Source organism: Lissotriton vulgaris, chromosome 1_2, assembly GCF_964263255.1.
Source record: "Lissotriton vulgaris chromosome 1_2, aLisVul1.2, whole genome shotgun sequence".
Taxonomy (NCBI): Eukaryota; Metazoa; Chordata; class Amphibia; order Caudata; family Salamandridae; genus Lissotriton; species Lissotriton vulgaris.
The window spans coordinates 96,543,352-96,566,600 of NC_141686.1; the positions used below are offsets into that span (position 1 = coordinate 96,543,352).

Here is a 23,249-nt window from a genome sequence, read left to right on the forward strand (position 1 = left end):
AAATGTGTTCAGTCTCCCTGATCTGTCATTGTTGGTGTCGTTGGGGTGCCCTCGTCCCTGTACTCTATTCCTCGGACCACCTGCCACATCCCTGGAATCCCTACTTCTATTCATCTCTAGCAGAACCGGACACTGGGATTTCCAATGGCCGAACCCTTTGCAGAAGGCGCATTGGTCATTGCTAATGTCTCTACGTCCAGTGTGGGGTGCTGGGGTGTGATCTTTAGGAGGTAGATCTCTGGGGGTGGTTGATTGGTAGTTCCCCCTTTGGTGTTCCCGTCCTACCGCTATACCCTGTATCTGGGCTATCATTACCCTTTCCTTTAAATCTTTCTTCTTTTTCTCGGACGCCCTATCATTCTCATTCTTTTGGTGCTCGTAATACTGAGCCATCTGAAGGATAGCTGCGGGTTTGGAGGCCCCCCAACTACTCTCACTCGTCTGCAGTTTTTGGGAGACTTCTTGTGTTAGGCCCTTTACATAATTTTGTACAAACAGGTGCTGTCCGGTTGCGGTGGTCATGTCTTGGCCACTGTAGTCGGAGAACACTGTCTCGAATCAGGAGAAGTATTCTGACACATCTTCCTGGGGTTTCTGTCGACAGGCCGTGACTATCGACCAGTCTACCTTTCTTTCCGGGATCAGTGTCTTTAACTTCTGAACTAGTTTGTCTGGGAGTTCCAGTATGTCCTTCACTGGTTTCCTTCCTGGCTCTCGCTGTCTATCTAGTTTACCGAGTTGGTCCCAGGTATGTCCAAACAGATCCGTGTGGTCAGCCTTCCGGATTTGCTTCCACACGTCAGCTGGCAGGCATAACCCAAAGAACAAGTCAATGTCCGCTAAAGTCATTATTGTCGAACCCAAGGCAGTGCCTAATTCGGTATAAAATGCCGTCGGGTTCTTTCTTAAATCGGGCAGGGTTTGTTTGAAGGTTAGGATATCCTGTCGGTCCCATGGTTGGTAAACCCAATTGTACACAACCCTCCCTTTTGCATCTTCATTATTAATATCATCGCTTGTTCCCTTGCCACGTGGCGGGATCCAGTAAGGGGCCGCTTCTCTGATAGGCATCATAGTATTGGCTACTTCTACCGAGGTCGTTTCAGGGACTGTAACCTTGGCTTCTGGTTTCTGTTCTGTGAGGTGGCGGAAGACCTCAAGCATTTGCATGAAGAGCTCCGTCGCCTCACGTTCAGTCCCATCTCCAACATCAATCTTCCTATACAGCGTTGTTAGTTTAGCGGGACCCTTACTTTGATACCTATCTTCATATGCGTTCAGGGTGTAGTAGCTGAATCGCAAGATGAAATGCCGTCTGTGGCTGTCGGCATGTGAAATATATACGCTCATTGTATAATCTTCGCTCTCCCTTCGTTCTACTAATGTCTTTGCTATTTTGTCGATCCCATCCCGCTCATCTTTGCTCAACCTATTTAGTCTGGCTGGTGATTGTTTGCTAGCCTCGGGATCGTCTGACGAAGTTGTTAATGTGGCTGGTGCAGAGGCCGTGAGGGCTGGTGCACTAGCGCTAGGGTCACTTTCACTCACACTCGGGGTTTGCAGGCTTTGTTGGCTGGGAGCATATGGAGGGGGCATGTAGATGATTGGGGGACCTAGCAGTAACTCATCGTTTGCCCGTTGTTTGGAGGGCAATTCAGGGTAGAGCGCAGAGGGGGTCCTAACAGGACATTGGCCTGTCGACCCTGATTCTTGGTTTTGTGTAGCTTCCTTTCTTTCTTTTATTTCCTCTTCTAGTTGCTTTGCGGCTAGGTGGGCTGCCTTTCGTAATTCTTTCCCTATTTTTGCTTCTTCTCTTTTCTTTCGGTGTTCCGTTTCTTTGCGCCACATGCCGATACTGTCGAGCATAGTGGGCGTGGTCTTATTCTTCTGGAGCGCTATTTCTAATGTTTTTATTTTATTTTCATTAAAGGAACCTATCAGTGGCCACTGACTTTCAGGGTTCTTTTTTGTATATTTATGCCATAGTTTAGTGTAAGCTATAGCGACTAGTCCATACTTAGTGAACATGTCCTTATTAGGGGTGCCCTCCAGTGGAGCTGGATGGTTCATCTCTAATAAGCGGTCCGGGCTAAACAGGCTACCAACCAGTGGGGAGAAGATAGGCATGACGGATTACAACGGGGACAAAAGTCTGCACTACCTATCTTATCACGGCGGGCAAAGACTAGACAGAATATTTCTATTCTCCGTTGTTTGCCGGCGGTGAATACCTCAAACGAACCAATACCGAACAATCGGTCAATCAAAACAATCAGTGGGGAGAATAAGTGGGCACGAAAAGTTATCGTTACCTACTCTTTCTCTACCTGCAAAGAGAGACCTTGTTCTTCCCTGTTTGCAGACAAAGAATCTCCAGACAATAATCCACGAACGACAGTTCGGGAAACAGTGGGGGAGGAAGATAGGCACGACGGATTACAACGGGGACAAAAGTCTGCGTTACCTATCCTTCACTGTTTGCAAAGAGAGAGCCTGTTGTTTTCTCCGTTTGCAGACAGCGAATCTCCAGAGGTTTCAACAAAGCGTAATACTAGTATTATCCAAACAAAACAATCTTTTCTCAATTCGTCGTGTTTACACGACCTTACCCGGACCGCATGGACGGTTTCCTGTCCTCTGGATCCAGCGCCCGATCGTCCTCTCTCCTTCGTGATGCCCGTGGCACTCCTGATGGTTCCCAGTCAGGACCGTAGATCACTCGAGAGAGGTCTGTTCAGAACTAGTGAAGGTCGGATGATCGGCTGTCAGACGAGGGTCTATCGGACACGAGCTCTTCCCGATCGTTGCAGTCGTTCACTCTGTCGTCGGGTCCTCTCCCACTGGATCCACGTGTCGCTGATGGGCCCCACGCTTTGGGACGCCAATTGTAGAAAAAGGTAGGGCTAGGACCTTTCTCAAGATTGCCCGGCGCTAACCGCCCTTGTACCATTCAAATTTACCAAGCAATGAGGCAGGCGCCGGAGACCAGAAGGCAGGAAACAGAAGTTTTATTCCGACGGAGCAGAACACATCAGATCAGACAACAAGGTATCGTCTCGAGGTGCTCTAACAGCCTCTCGGAGGCCTGGCCTCTTATACACTGGTTTATGGCATGTGACCTTTCTTTATTACAATCAGAACATTGTGACATAAAGAAAAAGACATCCCCGTAATCCTCGTGTCAATCCCACCCCCATATACCTCCACAATAGAGGTCCTCAACCTGCTGATAAGAGGAGGGGGTCATCACGCAGCTGAGTGTTCCGTCGAGTCTTAGGATGTGTGCGCCTGATCATATCACAGGGGGTGGGGAGGCCTGGATCAATAGAGGGTCCTTTGAAGGAGAGCGACCTCATACAATAAGGGGCAGTAAATGATATCTGCCGGCTTAGGCGATGGCCTCGGACCTGTGTGGACAGCTGGACACGGGGGAAGGGGTCATCAAAGGAGTGGTATTCATGCCGCGTGGACAATCGAGCGTGGAGGGAAGGTTTATCAACAGAGGGGCATTCATGGGAGGAGAGGAGATGCTGGTCAGGCGCAGGCGTGACTCCCAAGGACAGGGTCATGCAGAAGGGTTATGCTCATGAGGGGGAGGGAGGGGGAGCCAGGGTGCGCGGAGGATGCTTGCTGGGTCAGAGGGGCGCGCTGGTGATCGAGTGTGGACAAGGAGACCATGATACCTAAAATGGCTGTTGTGCATGTTGTACGTGGGTGACACGCTGGCGCAGATGATGTTTAGCTCGCAAACTAAAATTCCACAGGACGAAACCAAAAACGGGGCCTCTGACTCCTCCATAATCTAAACCTTTTTTGCTTGATGAGGATTTAAAATAAAAATAAAAAATAAAAAAATATATATATTCACTAGAGCTTTTTCTGTGGCTGACTTTTCCAGAGGTGAAAGAACACACAACATTCACACAGAGTAACCTCGTTCAAAATGCAGAAAGCAAAAGATAATGATCAGTAATTTGCCTGAAAACCTACTTGGTCTGCAGCAAAAATAAATTACCCAATTTAGGAGGCCTAGTTTTGGTGTGCCACGCCCTACTCCTATCTCTTTCATGCATTCTTGAACTCTATTTGATAATTGTACTTGTAAAATTTCACAAATATGTATCGAACGTGGGTGAAAGGTTTGGGAAGTCCCACATTTGTTTTACACAACATATTTGTAGGAGATATTGCAAATGTCTTTGTTCTGTGGATGACAGTACTCTAGATCAGTGCTTCCCAAACCTTTTAGAACTATGACCCAATATTTAGAACCATACTCTAATTCGACCCACCGAGCTTTAATGGACATGAGCCATGCAATATTTTTGTTTAAATGTTTACTTTTTTCAATATAACTAAAGCAATGTGGTAGCGCACAGTCATTTACAGACGGTACATTTTCCATTGAAGTGGCTATAAAAATGTGCAAAGACATACAGTTTACTGACAAAAATATATTGCATGCAATTGATAATGTGTGGCAATCTGGATTCAGTGAATATTTTTTCATTTGTGCATTCCCTAGTAAAATGTCTCTATTTATTTGTGTCCTATTAAAATTGTTGTTTCCATCAAACTTAGGAAAGCAAAAATGAAGCACATTTTTGTAATTCTTATCTGCTTAATGTGTATAGTTGATTTATGGGTATTTCCATTGTGGTATTACAAAAAATCACATCCTACAACCTTTTCTTTTACGCTCCCTGTACCCCAGCAACATTGTCACATAATTCACTTTACTTTTCTTTCTCTGACTGCAGAGTGAGAGGATTTTATAAAGACCAATCCCCCATGTAAAAAATAAATAAAAATAAGATGCAATTTGTCAGAAGGCATAGCCTGGCCTTTGACCTCGTTCCGGTGTTCTGGTTGATCAAGATTGTTTAAACAGTGTTCAATTTTAGGGCTGGGGACCCCTTCATCATGGTTTGCTTACTGATCTTTTTGTCTGACAATTCGCCTAGCTATCCTTGTACATTCTTAATTTCATAATGTTTGACGAATGTTAAAAACTTATTGAACATTTTTTTCAACTCCATAAACAAAACTGTGGAGCCTTAAATGAGTAGTTTGCATCAACTTTTCATCATGCCAAAGCTTCTGCTTTTGTGATGTCTGTCCTATGCTGTTGGCTTTGTGGGAGAGGGAGGGGAAAGAGGACTCCCTGGAGGGAGGGGAGCCAGGGGTATGGTGTAGGGCACAAAGAAGGCAAAGGCTGCAGCCCGGGGAAGCAAGAAGGGGCGGTCCCTCATAATGATTGGAAGAGTCTTTGCATATTACTGACTCAAGCTCAAGGTTGCTGTGTACGGATTTGCACTGGTATATCCCCTGTTGCATGTTGTGCCTTCCCTCTCACTTCTGTTGTGAATTATTGAATTCCTTGTCGGTCCCATGTTGTGTAAACTCCAATAATAAGCTGTTCCATGCTTGGCTTATTTCCTTGTGGACTTTGTCACTTCTTTGCCTGTGCTCATGGCATTAGCCATTAGTTCCGCCCATTTTACCACTTACATTCTTGATTTAACCAAGAAGGGGGCTTTGGCAGCATTCCACTGCATGATTAAACAGCATTTAGCTATAATTAGGCTTAAGTCTAGGAAGCCTGTTTGTTTTGGATCTGGGCATCAAGCCAGGAAGTAAGCATTCAGGTTTATGTAGGTTGTTCCTCCCCCTGATATATGTGTGTGGCCGTTATGCCAGTCTAGTATTCCTGGATGTCTGAGCAGGTCCACAATACATGTAGGATGTTACCCCCACCCATTTTATAACGTGATCAGTCTGTGAAGGTAAATTCATATATTCTGAACAGTTTGAGCGAGGTCGGGTAAGTTCCGCAGAATATTGTGTAGTGATAGAGTTTGCCTGGTGTTCCTGGATAAATTAGGTATGTAGGTCTGAATCTGTCTTCAGTCTGTATCTTCTAGTTCTCTTTTAAGATCTTGGGACCATTTCTCTCTCTGGGGGCAGGAGACCGGTTAAATGTAATCTCTGATTGACTGGCACTGTATAGTAATATGATCAGCTTCTTGTCATTGCCAAGGATCAGTATCTGTTCTTGAACTGAGAAGGGCTTGTGCTTTTCCTCCTATTCATTGTAGATTTGCCTGAGTGTGTTTGTGAATCTTGCATAAGTCACACATTGACCTTTCAGAATGACTATTACTGTAGACATCCGCTATTTTCCAAATAGAGATTGGTGTCTCCTTTTATTTTTAAACCTTTTATTTTTTACTTTTAACAAACAATAAGCAGCAGTACAGTGACGACGGTACCGCATACAGGTTTGGCACAGATGAGAACACCTCCTATTAAATAGCTTTGAGGTATTCCATACTTAGGGTGTACTGTAACATGCATCCTCACCCAACTTATACTCTAACCATTCAGTCATCCACTTGAGGGAGTCAACAACCCAGTGCATTGTCATTCTCAGCCACACTCACGTCCGTCTCTGTGCGGTCCGTAGAATCTGCATCCACTGCAGGGTTCAGAAATACTTCACATAGCTCTCGTCACACTTAGGTCATCCTCCAATATTTCATCACATCTGTTTAGTTTCATAGGTGTCTCTTCAGCGGGTGTCCACTCTTGCATATTTAGGTGCCAGAGTTCTACTGTGGAGATTGGTGGCTCCATGGTATTGGTTTCTGTATGGCAGGTTGTTGGTTTGTGGGAATATTTAATCTACCCGCAAACTGAAATTACATCTTAAATTAATGGACTTTTTTTCCTGCAGAACAATGAGGAGTGGACCATTGGATTAATGAGCGCATTTGTGGCTTCCACTCAGGTTATGCATTGTTCGTTGCTGGATTTAATCCATGGTCTTCCATTGATAGACCAAAGGGCTTACAACGCTCATTTGAGTAATGTTAAGGTCAATTTATTTGAAAATCTGTCTCATCCTAACTTGGGGAGGCCAACATTTCTGGGGTATGAACTTAATATGATCATTTTGGTTGTGGCTGAGATGTGCTTTTAATTGTGGTTAACCAGTCTCATTCGCAACAACTGAATCTTGCTAAATAGATTGCTTTGGGTCATTTTGATTACCCTCTCCCCTCAATACATGAAAATATTACGAATTATAACGTACCACAGCCAGGATGTTTGCAAAGAAACAGAAGGTCCCTGGTTCAGGGAATGTGAGCTGCTCTGTATTGCGAGTTGCTCTAGTAGGTAAAAAAAATGTTATGAATATTTTTGTTTGATTTTGTTTACTTGTAACTTTTAACATTTCACCTTTGCATAGCACTCGGTCTCTCACCTCCCCAGAATTTGGCCATGCCTCTCTGCTACAACCAACCCCAGCATATAAAACTTCAACTGTTTTCAAGGGATATCTACATTGTTAGGTATGCCTAGGGTCATCAGTTGGGGTGTCATGGGTAGGTTCACTTCCAAAACAGCTTCTAGCTTAGTGGCAACCTCCTTCCAGTGAGGGCATATTTTTGAGCCGTCCCATATTGAATGCCCAAAGGTACCCCCCGACCCGCACTGAAGGCCTAGTGGGCTATCGGCCCTCTCCATTTTATGTAAGTGGGGTCTGTTATAGTAGGCCCTGTGTAGGATGTGGAATTGAATCTGTCCCAGTCTGGCCTGAATGGCATCTCCCCGGGGCGCATCAGCGCTGCCTCCAATCAATATTTTCTAGGGGTCATACTTCTGACTCCCATCTTTCCCGGAGTTTCCCTAAGTTGTGGTATTATTGCGATATTGCCCAGTGGGTAATCTCACTCCTCAGGACCTAACTCTCGAGTGGACTGGAGTTTGGAAGCTCTTTGCTCAATATCCCCTCCACCCTGAGGGGATGAGTGTTGCATACATCATATTCTTGGATTAGAGACTAAGGCGTATTTCTGTTGGAGTGCCTCAAACGTCTTGAGGTCCCCCCTTCAACATGTCATGAACTGTCTGTATACCAATTTGTTCCCAGCTGCGAAACCTGTTGCGTATGCCCACTTTGGCCATGGGGGTGGCTTTCCTCTGTGGTTGTCTAGAGTAAGTCTGCCCTTCTACCCTAGGTCCCTGTTAGTCTTATCCCAAGGTCCTCGTGATCATCTAGGTTAGTTCCGTTCGGTTGTGCCGGAGGTCTCCTTCCAATTCCTCCCTACTGTCTGCTTCAAGGACTGGGACTGGCATCTCCCAAAGGAAGGTCTCAGTGTCTTGATCCATGTGCCTCTAGCGGGTCGCATAGAGTGTTTGGTAATGGTTATCAAATACCTGGGTTGTATCACTGTCTGTGCAAACCATTGCCCCAGTGGTTGTCTGCTGCTCGGCCACCCTCTGCCCTTCCTCCTCCCTTTTCTCAAATCATGTAAGGAGGCGACCTGCCTTGTCCCCAGTGTCAAATAGTCTCAGTGAAACTCCCAGGTAGTGCTGACGTGCCGTCTGGATCACATGATTATGTTTCTGCTGCCTTGCCGACCCCAGGAGCAGGTGTCACCTGGCTACCACTCTCTGCCAGGCCTTATCCAGTTGAAGGAGCTTGCGTTTCTACTGGAGCGTCTGCTCCTCCTTTTTGTTTCTTTTTCTGAACAATGATAGTCTGGGCTCTATCCCTTAACACCGTTTTATACATTTCCCAGAGGGTGATCGGTGAGATCATTGACCCTTCTTTTTCATTGAAGTATATTTGGGTGTCTACCCTTGGGGTTTCAGCTATCACTGTGTCTCTCTGAGCCCAGGCGTCGAGATGCTAGATTTGAGTTTGGTCACTTGGTTGGGCACCCAGGTGAACCAGCAGTGACGAGCTGTCTGCGATCCCGGGGCTAAATAGCAATTGCCTCTCACCCAATCCCTTATTGTTATAGGAAGGCATATGTAATCCAGTGGCTTTAGGGTCCCATAGACCCCGTAGAGGAATGAGTGTTGTCTATCATTAGGGTGGAGATGTCCACAAATGTCTCCCATGCCCAATGCGAGGGCAAATCATGCAAGTGCAGTAGGGGCTCTTGATTGTATTGGCTGAGGTGGGTACCTATCCATGTCCCTGTCCATGACCTCTTTAGTTTCCTCCCGTAATGTGTAGATTGCTAGGTATATCTTGCATGCGGGGCCCAGTGCCTCCAGAACCAGGCTCTGAAGCCTGGGAGGGGCATACACGTTCACTATGAGAATTTTCTTCCTGCCCCACTCTCAACTCACTGCCACAGATCATCCCACTTGGGTCTATCCATTGAGGGTTATTCAATAAATGAGGAGACTTACTTGTGAGGACCGGTACACCCAGGGAACATCTTGTGAATCCTGAGTGGGCCAGCATGGTGTATTTACCCCTTTGGAAGCACCAGTATGTATTCCACATATGGTGTGTTTTCTGTAGGAGCAGCAGGTCTGGAGACTGTATATTGATATATTGCGTGACCACTCCCCATTTAATTTTTCATCCCATTCCATTGACGTTACTCAAGAGGACTGTCAGTGCATCACTATGTTGTGTGGCCATCTGGAGTAGTTTTTGCCCCCTTGGGCTCCATCTGTGGTGAATTTCACAGTAGGGGGTCTCCCTCCATGGCCCTGTCTAGGTACCCTCAAGTGATCGTGTGCCATGCTGTGCCAAACGCTTACTACATATACATCCATTTTCACAATTCCTATGTATAGGATTTAACTACCCTCTTTCTCTTGGGAAAGGTCTGTTCCCCCCCCCCCGCCCCCTTTTATTCAGCTAGTATCTACCCTTGAAGTCCCTCAACCATAGAACACCTAAGAAAAGAAAGTTACAATTGCTTAATTTAAGGATTCTCCTCCTGTACAGGATAACAGATCGGACTCTCATCACATTTTGGTACTTTATTCTGGACTAGCCAGTTCCCCACCTGGACAGTCCACTGCCCACTCAAAACAACCACAGGTGGGTGCCTCGTAACAAAGGAGAAATGTTGTTGTCACCTGGGGGTGTAGCAGAGTTCGCCTTTTCCACTCTTTTTGGCCAAGTGTTACTCTCCAGCAACACCTCTGCTCAGTTTCTGACTGAGAGAAATCTCTACAGCCACAGGTATAGGCACGGTTTCTTCTAGATTTTGTGCGCTTTCTCCTCGTTGATTTTGGGTCTTGGCGAAGAGCCACCTTGGATTCTCTGATCTCATTGTCCTCAGATCCCCTCTGCCGATGGAGTTCCCTTCTCTCCGTCAACCGTTCCAATGCTTGCTCGGGGTATCGAAAGAGTGGGCTGTGGTTTTAAAAATCACTTTCAGTTTCGCAGGAAAGAGCAACTGATATGGAAAATTGAGAGCTCAGACCATTTGCTTAACCTCGTCAAAGGACTGCCTTCACTGTTGAACTGCCCTGGTATTGTCTGTAAATCATAATACGGGAGTTATGAAATCAGAGATCAGAGTTTTCCCCGGATGGATTTTCCAAGCATAGCATCTCTATCTCTATTGTTAAATAGCCGGGCGATCAGCAGATGGGGTGGAGCCCCTGGTGGAGGCCTCCTGGCCAGCGATGTATGTGCCTGCTCCACTATGATCCACTGTGACAGTGCACCTCTGGGGACCCAGGATCTCAGCTACTACTCCAGGAATTTTTCTGTGTCTGAGGCCTCTACTCCCGACGAGTAGCTTGGAAACCTTCTTTGCAAGAGTAGCCACCTCATCCTCCACTGTTAAATCCTGGCCCTCTACTTCGGTTACTCAATAGACTATAAGGTCCCGGTGCAGGAGGGAGACACTTACTCAAACTTCCCCCACTTTAGTTTGCACTGCCTCCCTGGATTTCTTGAAGAATCGTGGTGGTCACGGATACCCTCCATACCCCCCTCCCAGAAGCAGAAACGGACTCTGTACTGCCCAGGTCTGTGGATGTACGGCGATCCATCTTAGTCTGCATTGGAGTGGGTGGCGTGAGCTTGGCCCTTCGCGTAGCTGCGTATAGTCATGTGGCACAGTGCTTGGTGTTCTGTGTCCAGTCCCGCTTACCCATTGGGGGGGATGGGCGGGTGAATGGAGGATCAGCCTGGTCTAACTACTTTTACTTCCCGGTCTAGAGCCAGTCATTAGAGAGGTTGGAACTTACCAATCCACCAACAGGAGCAGATACAAAAGGTCTTGATAAGCAGCACCATGGGCCCTGGCTCACTTGCCCATGAGGGGCTAAACGAGCAACCAGGGCCAAACCTCCCTCAATCTACGAGCTCAAGCCCTGTGTAGTCCTTCAACCAGGGGTGAGGGATTCCACTTCTCAGGGACTGAAGGGGGGACGTGTAGGAGGCTCCCTCAAGCATCTACAGCAGTTAGGTGGGGATAAGGGGGTGGGGACTGAGGCCCACTCGTGGTCCAGAGCGGGCCCTAGTCAGGCTCCCAAGTCTCTCTGGGCCCCCCCAAAGCCAGAAGCACCCGTTCCATTATAGTCAGGTCAGGTGGGGAGAATTTTGGGGGGAATTGGGCCCCTGACGTTTCTCTGGGCTCCCTGGCCCAGAAATATGCGCTTGTTTTACTTCCAGGCCGGGAATAAGTGGGGGTAATGTGTCGCCAGACAAGGCTGCAGCTGTAAGGCCTTTGGCCTGCTCGACCTGCATGTCAACAGTCCAAATGTTCATCAGCCCACCAGCACCCACTGGTGCCCATCTTCTTCGGCTCGAATGAGACCATGTGCAGGCTCCTGGTCAGCCCCGGTGGCCGGGGCAGGTGAGGCGCGGTGCTCCCGTGGCCCCAGTGGTCTCTTTCGGCCCCCGGGCCAGGAATATTCGCCTCACTGACTTCAGGGCAGAGGGTGAACTGAGCAGCCAGTCATTGCTCCCGGTAAGAGGCCTTGGACCCTTGTGGCTCACGGGACGGTGGCGTGGTACTTCCAGCCTACCAGCACTCTCCTGGGCCAATACTCTCTGGCGCCATCTCTAGCCTTTGTTGATCCTGGAGGCCCCCTGCCTATTCTGGAGATACAGGTCAGCTCGGGATAGTCACTCTTGACCTCTGGGCCCTGGAAGCCCCCTTGGCTATCTTGGCCTTCTCCGATCCTCTCGCCTAGCCCGTCTGGGCTATTGCCTCCAGGCTCCCTCTGATACCCTGCTGTACCTTCCACTTCCTCAAATGTTATTATTGTAATAATATTCTGAAAATTGCTTATATCTGTCCTCAAACTGATATAGGCTTCGGTTTATGGCTTGTGATTTGTATCTAATTTTGAATGCTGTTTGTCTTGAGTTCGAGGCATGTGGGCTGCTGAATTCATATCTGTGCATAGATCGCCGCCTAGTATTGGGTCCGGATGATTGCACATTGTTGTCCTGGAAGAGTCTTCGAAGTATCACGAGATAGGTGGCTCCTCCCCTGGACTACAGTGCGCATGGGCATCGCCTCCATCCCCAGATTGTTTTTTCCCGCCATTGGGTTCGGATGTGTTTCGGTTCCCTCTGTCGGAATCGATAGTTGTTTAACTTTTCTAACTTGAGACCAAAAGGTCTTTAGGATTTGCGTCGGTATTGTCAATCGTTCGGGTTTGTTTATTCATCGGCTCCGAACACTTGCTGCCCTTCCGCGTGCTGTCGGCGCGGACGGGCCTACACGACGCTCCAGACTACTCAACATGGAACGAACTCCGTTTAAGAGGTGCCCGGTGTGCACCTCAAAATATTCACACCTCGACGTGCACCCAGTGTGCAACAAATGTTTGTCGCCGGACCACGATGAGGCCAGGTGTATGGCCTGCTCCAAGTTCCGGTGCAAGAAGACTCTCAAGCTTCGTAGGGCCGCTAGACTCCAGGCCCAGTTGTCGGCACCCCCGCCGGACAACATCTTTGAGGAAGACGTTGATGACGACACCGTCCTACAAGTTTCGGACTCCAGCCCGGCGTCGGAGGATGACAACTACGACGCGGGGGACGAGGAATTTGAGGAAGTCGTCGGTGAGGTAGGGGACGACGACGGGGCCATTGCCACCGTGGAGGATAGCTCGGAGGAGGAGCATCCTCAGACTGACTCAGGGGTCAATCCCCATTATACGGCCCAGGTCGAGGGATCGCCTTCGGGCCTTACCCAAGACCTTACTACTCGTCCCACGGCCCCGCCTACGGGCCCGGCCACGGACATTGGTGATGCGCCACTCCCGGTACAGAAACCGAAAGTGAAGCCATCAGGGTCCACACCAGCGGTGTCGAAACCGAAAGTGAAAGTCGCACAGGTGAAACTAAAGGCTCCAAAGGCCTCAGCGCCTAAAACGTCCAAAATGGCCGCCGACATCTAGAGCCGTGCTAAGATGGCCGACCCGAAGACCCCGGTGTCGAAGGCGAACACGACCGACGCGGCCGCGTCGGCGCCGAAGAAGGTCGACGACCCGAAAAGAGCCTCGAAGACTCGTCAAGACGACCCCGAAGCTCTGGCTGCGCCGATTCCGGTTGACAAGGCCAAGGGTGGTGATGTGTCGGCTCCGAAGACCGTGCCTTTGATCGCCGACCCGACTCCGGACTCGGGGGGAATCACTCGAGCCGGTCCAGCCCTCACCGTCATTGACCAAGAAGGTCACGGAGTCCCTTCAACGTATTCGGAAGGACACCTTGGCTCCCGGACCGAAAGATGTGGTGCCGAAGCCTCCACAGAAACCGGCAAAGGCGCAGACGCCAATCCATTTCACGCTGCCGCCGAAGACGACGCCGAAAGCTTTCGCTCCAAAACACGGGCTCGGGGCGCCCTCGAAGCTGGTGTCGGCGCCGAAAGCATCATTGGTGGTGTCGAAGCCTCGGCTCCAGCCACTCGCGGACGAGGAGCGTCGAGAGGTTATCATCGACGCCAACACAGGCAAACTCTCTCTCCTTAAAAGGAAGATCACCCCGGAGCCAGTGTTGGAACATTTTCGTATTCCACTCAAGAAGAAGTTGGACTCTGCGGGTACTTCTGCCCCTGTGGAGCCTGCATCTCCACAAAATTTAGAACTCTCACCAGCTCACTCTATCGCTGGGGAAGGCGACGGAGATGAGGAGGACGAGTACAATTATCCAGCGTACTCGGATCCGGAGGAGGTCAATGAACCTTGGTCTGCTGGAGGCGACCCTGAGGACCCTCAGTCTAGTCATGAACCACAACTTTTTGCAGCAAAAACTTCTCCAACAGAGGACTCAGCAGAACACTTCCATATGCTCACGTTGCAGCAGGTTCTCCCTCTGCTTCGGCAGGGGGACTTCCTGGCTACGCTAGATCTCAAGGATGCATACTTTCACATTCCCCTGCATCCTTCACACAGGAAGTACCTCAGATTCACAATTCAAGACCAGCACTACCAGTTCAGGGTTCTGCCTTTCGGGGTCACCACAGCGCCAAGAGTTTTTACAAAGTGCCTGGCGACTGTGGCGGCGCATCTAAGACGCCAGAACATCCACGTCTATCCTTATCTAGACGACTGGCTCATTCAGGCAAAGTCAGAACAGCAGTGCGCCGACCACGTGTCCCGCACCATTCATCTCCTGCACGATCTGGGATTCTCACTGAATTACCCAAAATCCCATCTCCAACCTGCCCATATACGGCAGTATCTGGGCGCGACAATAGACATTCTGGCAACCACTGCGCAGCCAAATTCAGTGAGAATCGCCAGTATCCAGACGCTGATCCAACGATTCAGACCTCAGCACTCGCTTCCAGCGAAGGTGTTCATGCATCTCCATCGTCCCGCACGCGAGGTTACATATGCGTCCGCTTCAGGAGTGCCTAGCACGTCAGTGGACTCAGGCTCACGGGCAACTAACAGACCTAGTGTTGGTGAGCGGTCGAGCATACAACTCTCTGCATTGGTGGAATCCACAAAACCTTTGCAAGGGCCGACCGTTCCAAGAGCCTGTGCCACAGATTATCCTGACGACGGACGCTTCTCTCCAGGGATGGGGAGCGCATGTACTCCACTACACAGTGCAGGGACTATGGACACTACAGCAAAGGAAGATGCACATCAATGTACTGGAACTGATGGCGATCTTCATGGCCTTAAAGGCATTCAAAGTACATCTGTGCAACAAGGTCGTGTTGATCCGGACGGACAACATGACGGCCATGTACTACATTCAGAAGCAGGGAGGCACACACTCTCCGCAGCTGTCTCATCTGGCTCGGAGCATGTGGAAGTGGGCCATTCAGAGGAACATATTCCTCATGGCGGAGCATCTCCCAGGCAAGGACAATCAGATGGCGGACCTGCTCAGCAGGCACAGCCACCAAATGCACGAGTGGGAGATACATCCATCAGTACTCCAACCGTACTTCCGAAGGTGGGGTCATCCAGAGATAGACCTGTTCGCCACAAGGGAGAACGCAAAATGCCAAAGCTTCGCCGCCAGGTTCCCACACCCGCAATCGCAGGGCAATGCGATATGGATGAACTGGTCAGGCAGATTTGCGTACGCTTTTCCCCCAGCAACCCTGATACCGCTGGTGGCGCGCAAGCTCAGGCAGCACTCGATGACTCTCATCCTGGTTGCTCCAACGTGGGCTCGCCAACCATGGTACACCACGTTTCTGGAACTTTCCGTGGTACCGCATCAAAGGCTTCATCTCACACCCAGCCTTCTGAGCCATGGCGACATTCAGCACCCAGATCCGCAACAGCTCAACCTGGCGATCTGGCTCCTGAAGTCCTAGAGTTTGGCTACCTCAATCTTCCCCCCGATTGCATGGACATCATTCGGGAGGCAAGGAAGCCCACTACTAGAGCATGTTATGCGGCTAAATGGAAGCGGTTTGTCGTTTACTGTGTAAATCACGACATTGACCCGCTGGATGCTTCCATTCAGAACATCATTTGTTACCTGTTCCATCTGTACCAATGCAATTTGGCGTATTCTTCCATCCGCATTCACCTGTCTGCTATGGCCGCATACCTCCAGAATAGGCAACACCTTTCACTTTTCAAGGTTCCTGCTATCAAGGCATTTCTGGAAGGACTCAAAAGGGTCATTCCACCACGGACACCACCAGCACCTGAATGGAACCTCAATGTGGTTCTTACAAGGCTGATGGGTCCTCCTTTTGAGCCACTGCACTCTTGTGAGCTTCAGTTTCTGACTTGGAAGGTGGCTTTCTTAGTAGCAATTACATCGCTACGGAGGGTTAGTGAGTTGCAGGCACTCCCCATCCAAGAACCATTTTTCCAAGTACATGCTAACAGGGTGGTGCTCCGCACTAACCCTAAATTTCTACCCAAGGTTGTATCTCAATTCCACATAAACCAGACAATTGAGTTGCCAGTGTTTTTTCAAAACCCTGAGTCGCTGGCGGAGCGGATGCTCCACACCCTTGATGTTAAAAGAGCCTTAATGTACTACATTGACAGGACAAAGGATTTTCGAAAGACCAAGCAACTTTTCGTTGCATTTGCCTCACACCACAAGGGTAATGCTATTTCCAAAGCTGGTATCGCTATGTGGATCGTGAAATGTATTCAGATCTGTTACGCTAAGGCTAAACGCACTCTCACTATTCCACCAAGAGCCCACTCCACCAGAAAGTTGGGGGCCTCTATGGCTTTCCTTGGGAACATTCCCTTAGAGGATATTTGTAGAGCAGCCACATGGTCTACCACACACACTTTTACTAAACATTACTGTGTAGACGTGCACTCTAAACAGCAGGCAGATGTTGGTCAGGCTGTTCTCAGAACACTTTTTCAAACTGCTGCAGCTGGCACGGGCGGCCGCCGATAAGAGGGGGACTGCTATGTATTCTATGCACAGATATGAATTCAGCAGCCCACATGCCTCGAACTGCAAATGCTACTTACCAGTATGCATCTGTTCTTGGCATGTAGGGCTGCTGACATTCATATCGCCCGCCCTCCTCCCCGGCGCCTGTAGCAGCTGCAGTATTCATATATATATATGCTCATAGCATGGTCATCACTCACATAGTTCACTCCATCTCTGCCAATGGCTAAAAACAATCTGGGGATGGAGGCGATGCCCATGCGCACTGTAGTCCAGGGGAGGAGCCACCTATCTCGTGATACTTCGAAGACTCTTCCAGGACAACAACGTGCAATCATCCGGACCCAACACTAGGCGGCGATCTATGCACAGATATGAATGTCAGCAGCCCTACATGCCAAGAACAGATGCATACTGGTAAGTAGCATTTGCATTTTGGAGAGGAGGAAGAACACACACACCCACATACATATAAAGAATCATCAACCCAATTAAATAAATACATTAATATCGGCCATCCTTCCTCACCCACCCGTGAGCAGCTCACTAAGCGACTCCTCAGGCACTGAGATATAAAGGCAGCAACATAGTTGAATTCTATAGTGCTTTTGGCCCTATGTTTAGGTTCTTTTACTCCTTCAACAGCCTCTGTTTGGTAGCTTACCCTAAACCCAACCTTCTGCCTGTCTATGCTATATGTAATTAACTATCTGCATTTCAGCTTGTATTGAGATGCAGTTTTTTGACCCATCTCCATTGGTGTGTATACCCCCTGTATCACAGGCATGTCCACCAACATTGTCTGGATTATAGTTGCGATTTTACGGCCTTCGACCATAATCTCTGATAACAAATGTTCAGAAAGGTTGATGATTGAGAGAGGGCAGGAGAGCCTTATTGAGTCACAAAGGCTACTTTTAATGTTCACCTTGCCTCACCTTCCTGCTAGATAACATTCAGGTACGTTTCCTGCTGCTACGCCATCGTCAAAGCCCTCTATTTGTCTAAAGTGAGAAAACCATCTGCAACTACCCTACTTGCCCTCACCTAAATTTACTTACTGTGCTCTCCTACATGCCATGTTAGGAAGGCATGCCCCGAAGAGAACATGTGCATGCCACTTTCTTTCCCTCCGGCTCAGTCACTCTCTTCGGTGCCCTTCCCACTGCAAGTCATCACTCGGCTTTATCTGATTCAAGTCCATTTGCCCTTGTCCTCTTATGTTTAGCAAGCACACATACATCATTCCTTGCTCACTAGCAGGTCCCGACACTTGCGGCGTTGCTGCTTTATCCTGCTTGAAAACGGCTTTCCTTGCAGTCTCTCAAGTGAGTCCAACCTACCTCACCTGTCACACTTAGAGCCATGTTCACAAGATTCATCACAATGCCCCATTTGAGAATGTTAGCTTGTCGTGGCCCCCAGGAAGGTAAACCTCCTGAGAGCATAACCATCTGTATTGTAAATAATAAATTCGAGGTGCATCTGTCATGAGTTTTTGACAGCTACTTTCTGAACTGGTGGGTTTGGCAGTTTGTCATTGGAGGCTGTTAAAAAGTACACTTGCAAATGTAGAAGGAGAAACAGAGGTGCAAAGACCTACTTAACCAGTCCCAAAGAGAATTCGGTTTGTAGTTAATAGGAAGTGCAGATATGAAGGTTTGATTATTCCCTTGTAATAGACAACATTGCTGTACCGTAACACTTTATTTATTTGCTTTAATCCTCCAGCTTGCATCTTTCTGCTGCTCTGCGGTTCCCCTAAGTCTTCACAGAAACACCAATGGCGACCTCTTCAGCTGTACCTGTGGGATTTCACTATGAAACAAAGTATGTCGTTCTCAGTTACCTAGGACTCTTCTCTCAAGAGAAGCCGCAAGAGCACCAACCTCCTCTTACCCAAGGTAATGCTGCAGTTGTATATTTACTTATCTGCATCATATGTAGAAGTTCCGGTGTACAGTGTTTATTTCATGTTTATTGCGGTGTTGGTTTTTCTGTTTTTTTTCCTTAGCTTGTGAAATTCAGGAGTCAGCATTTCAGAGTTGTTGAGAAGGAATGCAATAATTGCATGCTCGTTTTAAGCCTGCGCCTGATTGTTTTGTCCTTGTACTCTGGCATTGCCTTTGATAGATCACACATGTTCCCCTAGCTGTGACTCAATGTACACACAACACTGCTTTCAATTCTTCAGAATCGTATCAAGCAGCGTCTGAAGGAGTGCTGCAGTTGACATTGCATTGTAAGTTTGTACAACATCCAGATCAGCCATGATAGTATGGCAGACCTGCCCATTTCCTGTGTCTTAAAATCTGACCAGCACTGCCACTGCTGGATCTCTGCGTCTCTGGAGTTTCATCATTTGCATCTGAAGTCTTTATGCCTCCATGCTCATCTGGAAAAAAAACGAATTCTGGAAATTACAGGTCTAATAACCCTTGACAAGCATACAGTACATTGCTGTTGGGAGGGCTTGCAAAGGCTTTGAAAGTCTGTGTTTAAAAATCCACATGCCTAAGATGGTGGTTCCCCTTCTCCCTCCCAGCATTTAGTCCCACAATTGTTAAGCTTGTTGTGGACCTCTTGCGGCCACATTTTTAATCACTAATTTATTTCAAGAATTAGAAACTTGACTCCAGCGAATTCTTGTGCACTACGCAGGGCTGTCTAGCTCAGGTAACTTTAGTCTGCAGTCTGTTGGTTCTCGTCTGATGCAATCTCTGCTCTTCTATGGGAGAACAGGAACCGTGCAGGTCATAGCAACAAACTAGCACAAACCTAACCCCAATGACAAGCAGAGAACGTGACAGATAACATTTATGTTCTTGCACCTCAAACACAAGGTACTGTTGACAGAATTGTAAGCCTGCTACGACCCAAACACAGAAGGCATGGACCATAGGTGGTGGGAGGCGACATGCTCCTACCCCAGAAACTTCATGAACAGGCATGCTGTGGCCCCATTTGCACACCACATTCAGTCCAACAAGTCTAGCAAGCATGATAGATGTTCATTAGGTGGGGGACAGTGGGCGCAGCAGAAATGGCATATGCAGTGGTTGAGAAACAGGTGACATTGGCAAGGTGGGAGGACATTTGGGGAACGGTGAGCAGGAGGGATGCACTGCATGCAGGTTGCAGGGGACATGGGCGATTATTAATCGACTTGAACCAGCCTGGTGACAGTAGCTGCATCTGTGGTCATTTAAGATCTAGACCTGCTCTTAAGGAAGGCCCCTTACCAGCGTTTGATGCTGTGCACAACAATAGCACAGGCTACGCAGAAAGGAGGCAATAAGTCTCTTGCTCCTCTGTTTCTTGTCTGCTGCCTGGCCTACGCAGCCCTAAGGGGTACCTTTCTCAGTATTTTGTTTTAAAACGAGCAGTTCTGTGTCCGGTGGGTTTTTACCCATGACAATTGTGTTGTAATCTTCCTTTTCTGGTTATTAATCAGGTGGTACTTCCCCCTCCCCGGTACCCTTACCCTGTTGGTATGACCCATTGGACCTTTCCTTAGAATGTTGGCATCTCCCAGGTAGACTTGGAGAGTGAGTGACAGAATAAAGACTGTTCTTACCTTTTCCTGCCTCAGCATAGTCTTTTCAACACTGTCGACGAAATTGGCGAAGGGGGCCACTCTGTCACCTCCCCTTTCAGTGCTCTCTCCATTTACTTCGAATTCCTGGTGAATCTGCGAAGCTGAATTCCTTCGGACGTTGATGAGGTGACAGATGGGTAGTCCCTGGTGACTAGTGCTTTGTTGATGGACATGCCGTTTCAGGCGGATGGTGAGGGTTCTGGTGAAAAGTGGGATACTATTTTTAGCTACTCAAGAGCCAAAGGAAGTGCGAGTACAGCTGTGGATTTATGATTTACCACAGAAAAAAAAAAGAAAAACATGTCATATGATGTTACATACCTGCCTGTGCCGGACCCTGAGCCTTACGTGGTGTGACTAACCTCTGGCGTGGTATTGTGAGGTCTATGCCTTGTCAGCGTTTGCCCTACTGGTAGTGGACTATTCCTTGTGTTCGCATGTGATAAGGAAGGATTCTGTCATCGGTTACCATTTCGGAACTTTCTGAGTCCCTGATGTCCTTTAGTGCATGTTACCAACTGCGCCCAGCGGTGTACCTAGACCTTCGCTGCTTCCCGGAGCTAAGAGGAGTAACAGCTGTGTTCATCCTCGCTCTGTAAAGGTGAGGCAGTGGTTGATAGGCTGTGTGTGCCGCCTCAAGACTTTCAGTGCTGCGTCACAAGTTTTCTGGCCTTGAGTGTAGACGCCTTACTGCTTCTTCACGGGCGACAGTTACCTGCTGTTCCCTCCGTTTTGCGTCAGAGCTCACGTTGTCAATATTGCCTCAGATTGACTCATCGGACAACATTATCTGTTCCTTCAGCACTGGTCGTTCTAATCTTTGCTTCTGTATGCCGCTCGTCATTTCCTCAAAGGGTGCTGTTGTCAAGCGTCGGAGGTTCTTGTCATCAGAGCGCCGCTAGTCAGTTCCCCTCAGCGTGCCTCTCGTCAGTTTCCCAGTGCACCAGCTGCGTTCGTCAATTCCTCCAGCGGGCAGCTCGTCACTCTTCAAGGGTTCCAGTCGTCAGAGCATTGCTCGTCAATTCTCCTCTGTGCACTCCTCAGTTTTCAGGCGCACCAGCCGCTTCAGAACTGCTCCTACTTTCCGGTCCCTGTCTACAGTTCTGTCATACCGCGATCGCCTCTTCCAGGGGACAGTTGCCTCAACCAAGATACATTTTTCGGAATCCTTCATACTGTCGTGTTCTTATCTAGGACCCTAATTCGATATTCCCGATTTATGCCCTTGTGAGGTTATAATCAATAATGTCCTGACAACGGCATAAGAATCAGTCATATTTAGTAATAGCCCATGCAATCCAAAGCACAGCACGGGTACTCCCATCGACTCCTAGAAAGCACAACGCGTTCTTTAAACAAACCAAGCCTTCAGCAGCCCTGGAAAACCCCCCCTGCTTTTGTTTTGATTTGAACAAGAACTCCTGAAGTCCTGCAAGAACTGTTAGTTCTTGGTGATGTCTTATGTCCAACCTTACGTCAAACCCGCCACCTTTCAGGTATAAAATACCAACAGTTGCCTTAAGCAAACACACTGTGGTTTTGAGCAGAGCGGCCATCTACTTGCCCGAGAGCCCAGCTCATGTGAGTGCCCGCGGAAGCCGCCCCTCCTGTTTGACGCACTGAGAGAGACGCTGTCTTTTTCTCCAGCCGAGAAAATCCAGCTCCGGTGTTTCCAGCCCACCCTTGCGGGTTGATGGAATATCGAGTCCTGAGGAAAGAGATACCAGACCTCCCACATTCTATTACCAAGGTACGGAGCTGACTAAACCCTTAGGAGATTTCTTGATGCAGATTCTTGGCAAAACTTTCTTAACCAACTTAACTTTACATCGCTACTTACTTGTCCCTTCCCGAGTATTAGGCTTAGGTCAGGTACACCGGGGTAGGCTTAGTTAGAAGCACCAGTTGAGTATTTTAGTCAATATATTTGTGTATGTATATATTTTATCCATTTTAAAGTATCATATGGCTAAGAAACCGTATCAATGCTTTTACAGTATTATTTCATAATACTACTTTTTACTGTACGCACTTTACTTTACTCTAAGTATTGCAATTGTGGCAATTCACTTCTCTTGTATGAGAAAGAAGACTGCTCAATAAATACCACCCTTTTATTGAAAACGCCCGTCTCTCTATTTCTCTGCACTCTGGTGAAACTAAGTATGCACTGCTGACTGAGTGAAATATCTGTCTATTGTTTTCACACGACTCTAGAGATATACTCTTATTCTGAGGAAGCAAAGTTGTCATGCTTATGCGGTTGTCGGAAACTGACTCCCTTCTTGTCTGAGCCAGGGAAGGTTATCCATCCCTCTTCATTCAAGAAAGTTTCCAGTGACCTCTGAGCTAGCTGGCGCAAACCTAAATTAAGTTTAGCATAGTCAGTAGAGACCTAGATGACCTCAGTCCTACGTCTACACTGCTGTTTGTTATTCCAATGCGCAGAGCCTATTGGGAAAATAGGAACTACACTACATGGCGCCCAACGTTTGATAAGGCGATAATCTAACGCAAGACAATAGAGTAACTCAGTCGTGCTTTTTCACACAGAACCCTTTCCCCGTAAAAACTACAGTAGACGTCTGGAGTGGGTGAAAGGTTAATATCCGCCGGAACTTAGTAGGATGAGAATCCTATGTATTAGTTTCTGGGTTTGATCAACGTTGAAGGATACAGTGTTCCAAAATATTGTGTACCTAATCTTTGTTTCCTTGAAACTCGATCTGCAACAGAAAACTTTCAGTCAGTAAAATGCCAGAAAGTGACTAAGAAAGGGAGCGAGCAAGACTAGCAGCTCGACTCTTAGAGGAAGACACAAGTCTTCATGAAACCGAACCGGATGCAATACTCATTCCGGTCAATTTAAGAAGAACTATAACTCTAAAACTTATAGAAAATGGCCTGACACCGCGAGGTGGTACAGTCATATTCGTGATAGAGGCACACGAATATTGGCAGACAGAGGTATTCTATTCATGGATACACTTTCCAGCAGTACACGCTACGACAAAAGACTTCCAT

General features: G+C 48.0%; 1 protein-coding gene across 1 annotated transcript in view; it reads left to right on the forward strand.

The window, feature by feature from the left end:
• Positions 1-23,249, forward strand: part of BCL2L13 (BCL2 like 13) — a 482,186-nt gene that overhangs the window by 87,683 nt on the left and 371,254 nt on the right. The window contains exon 2 of the mRNA XM_086952898.1: positions 18,359-18,531. Coding sequence (XP_086809024.1) covers positions 18,411-18,531 — 121 coding nt within the window. The 5' untranslated portion in view covers positions 18,359-18,410. The remainder of the gene's footprint in view (positions 1-18,358; positions 18,532-23,249) is intronic.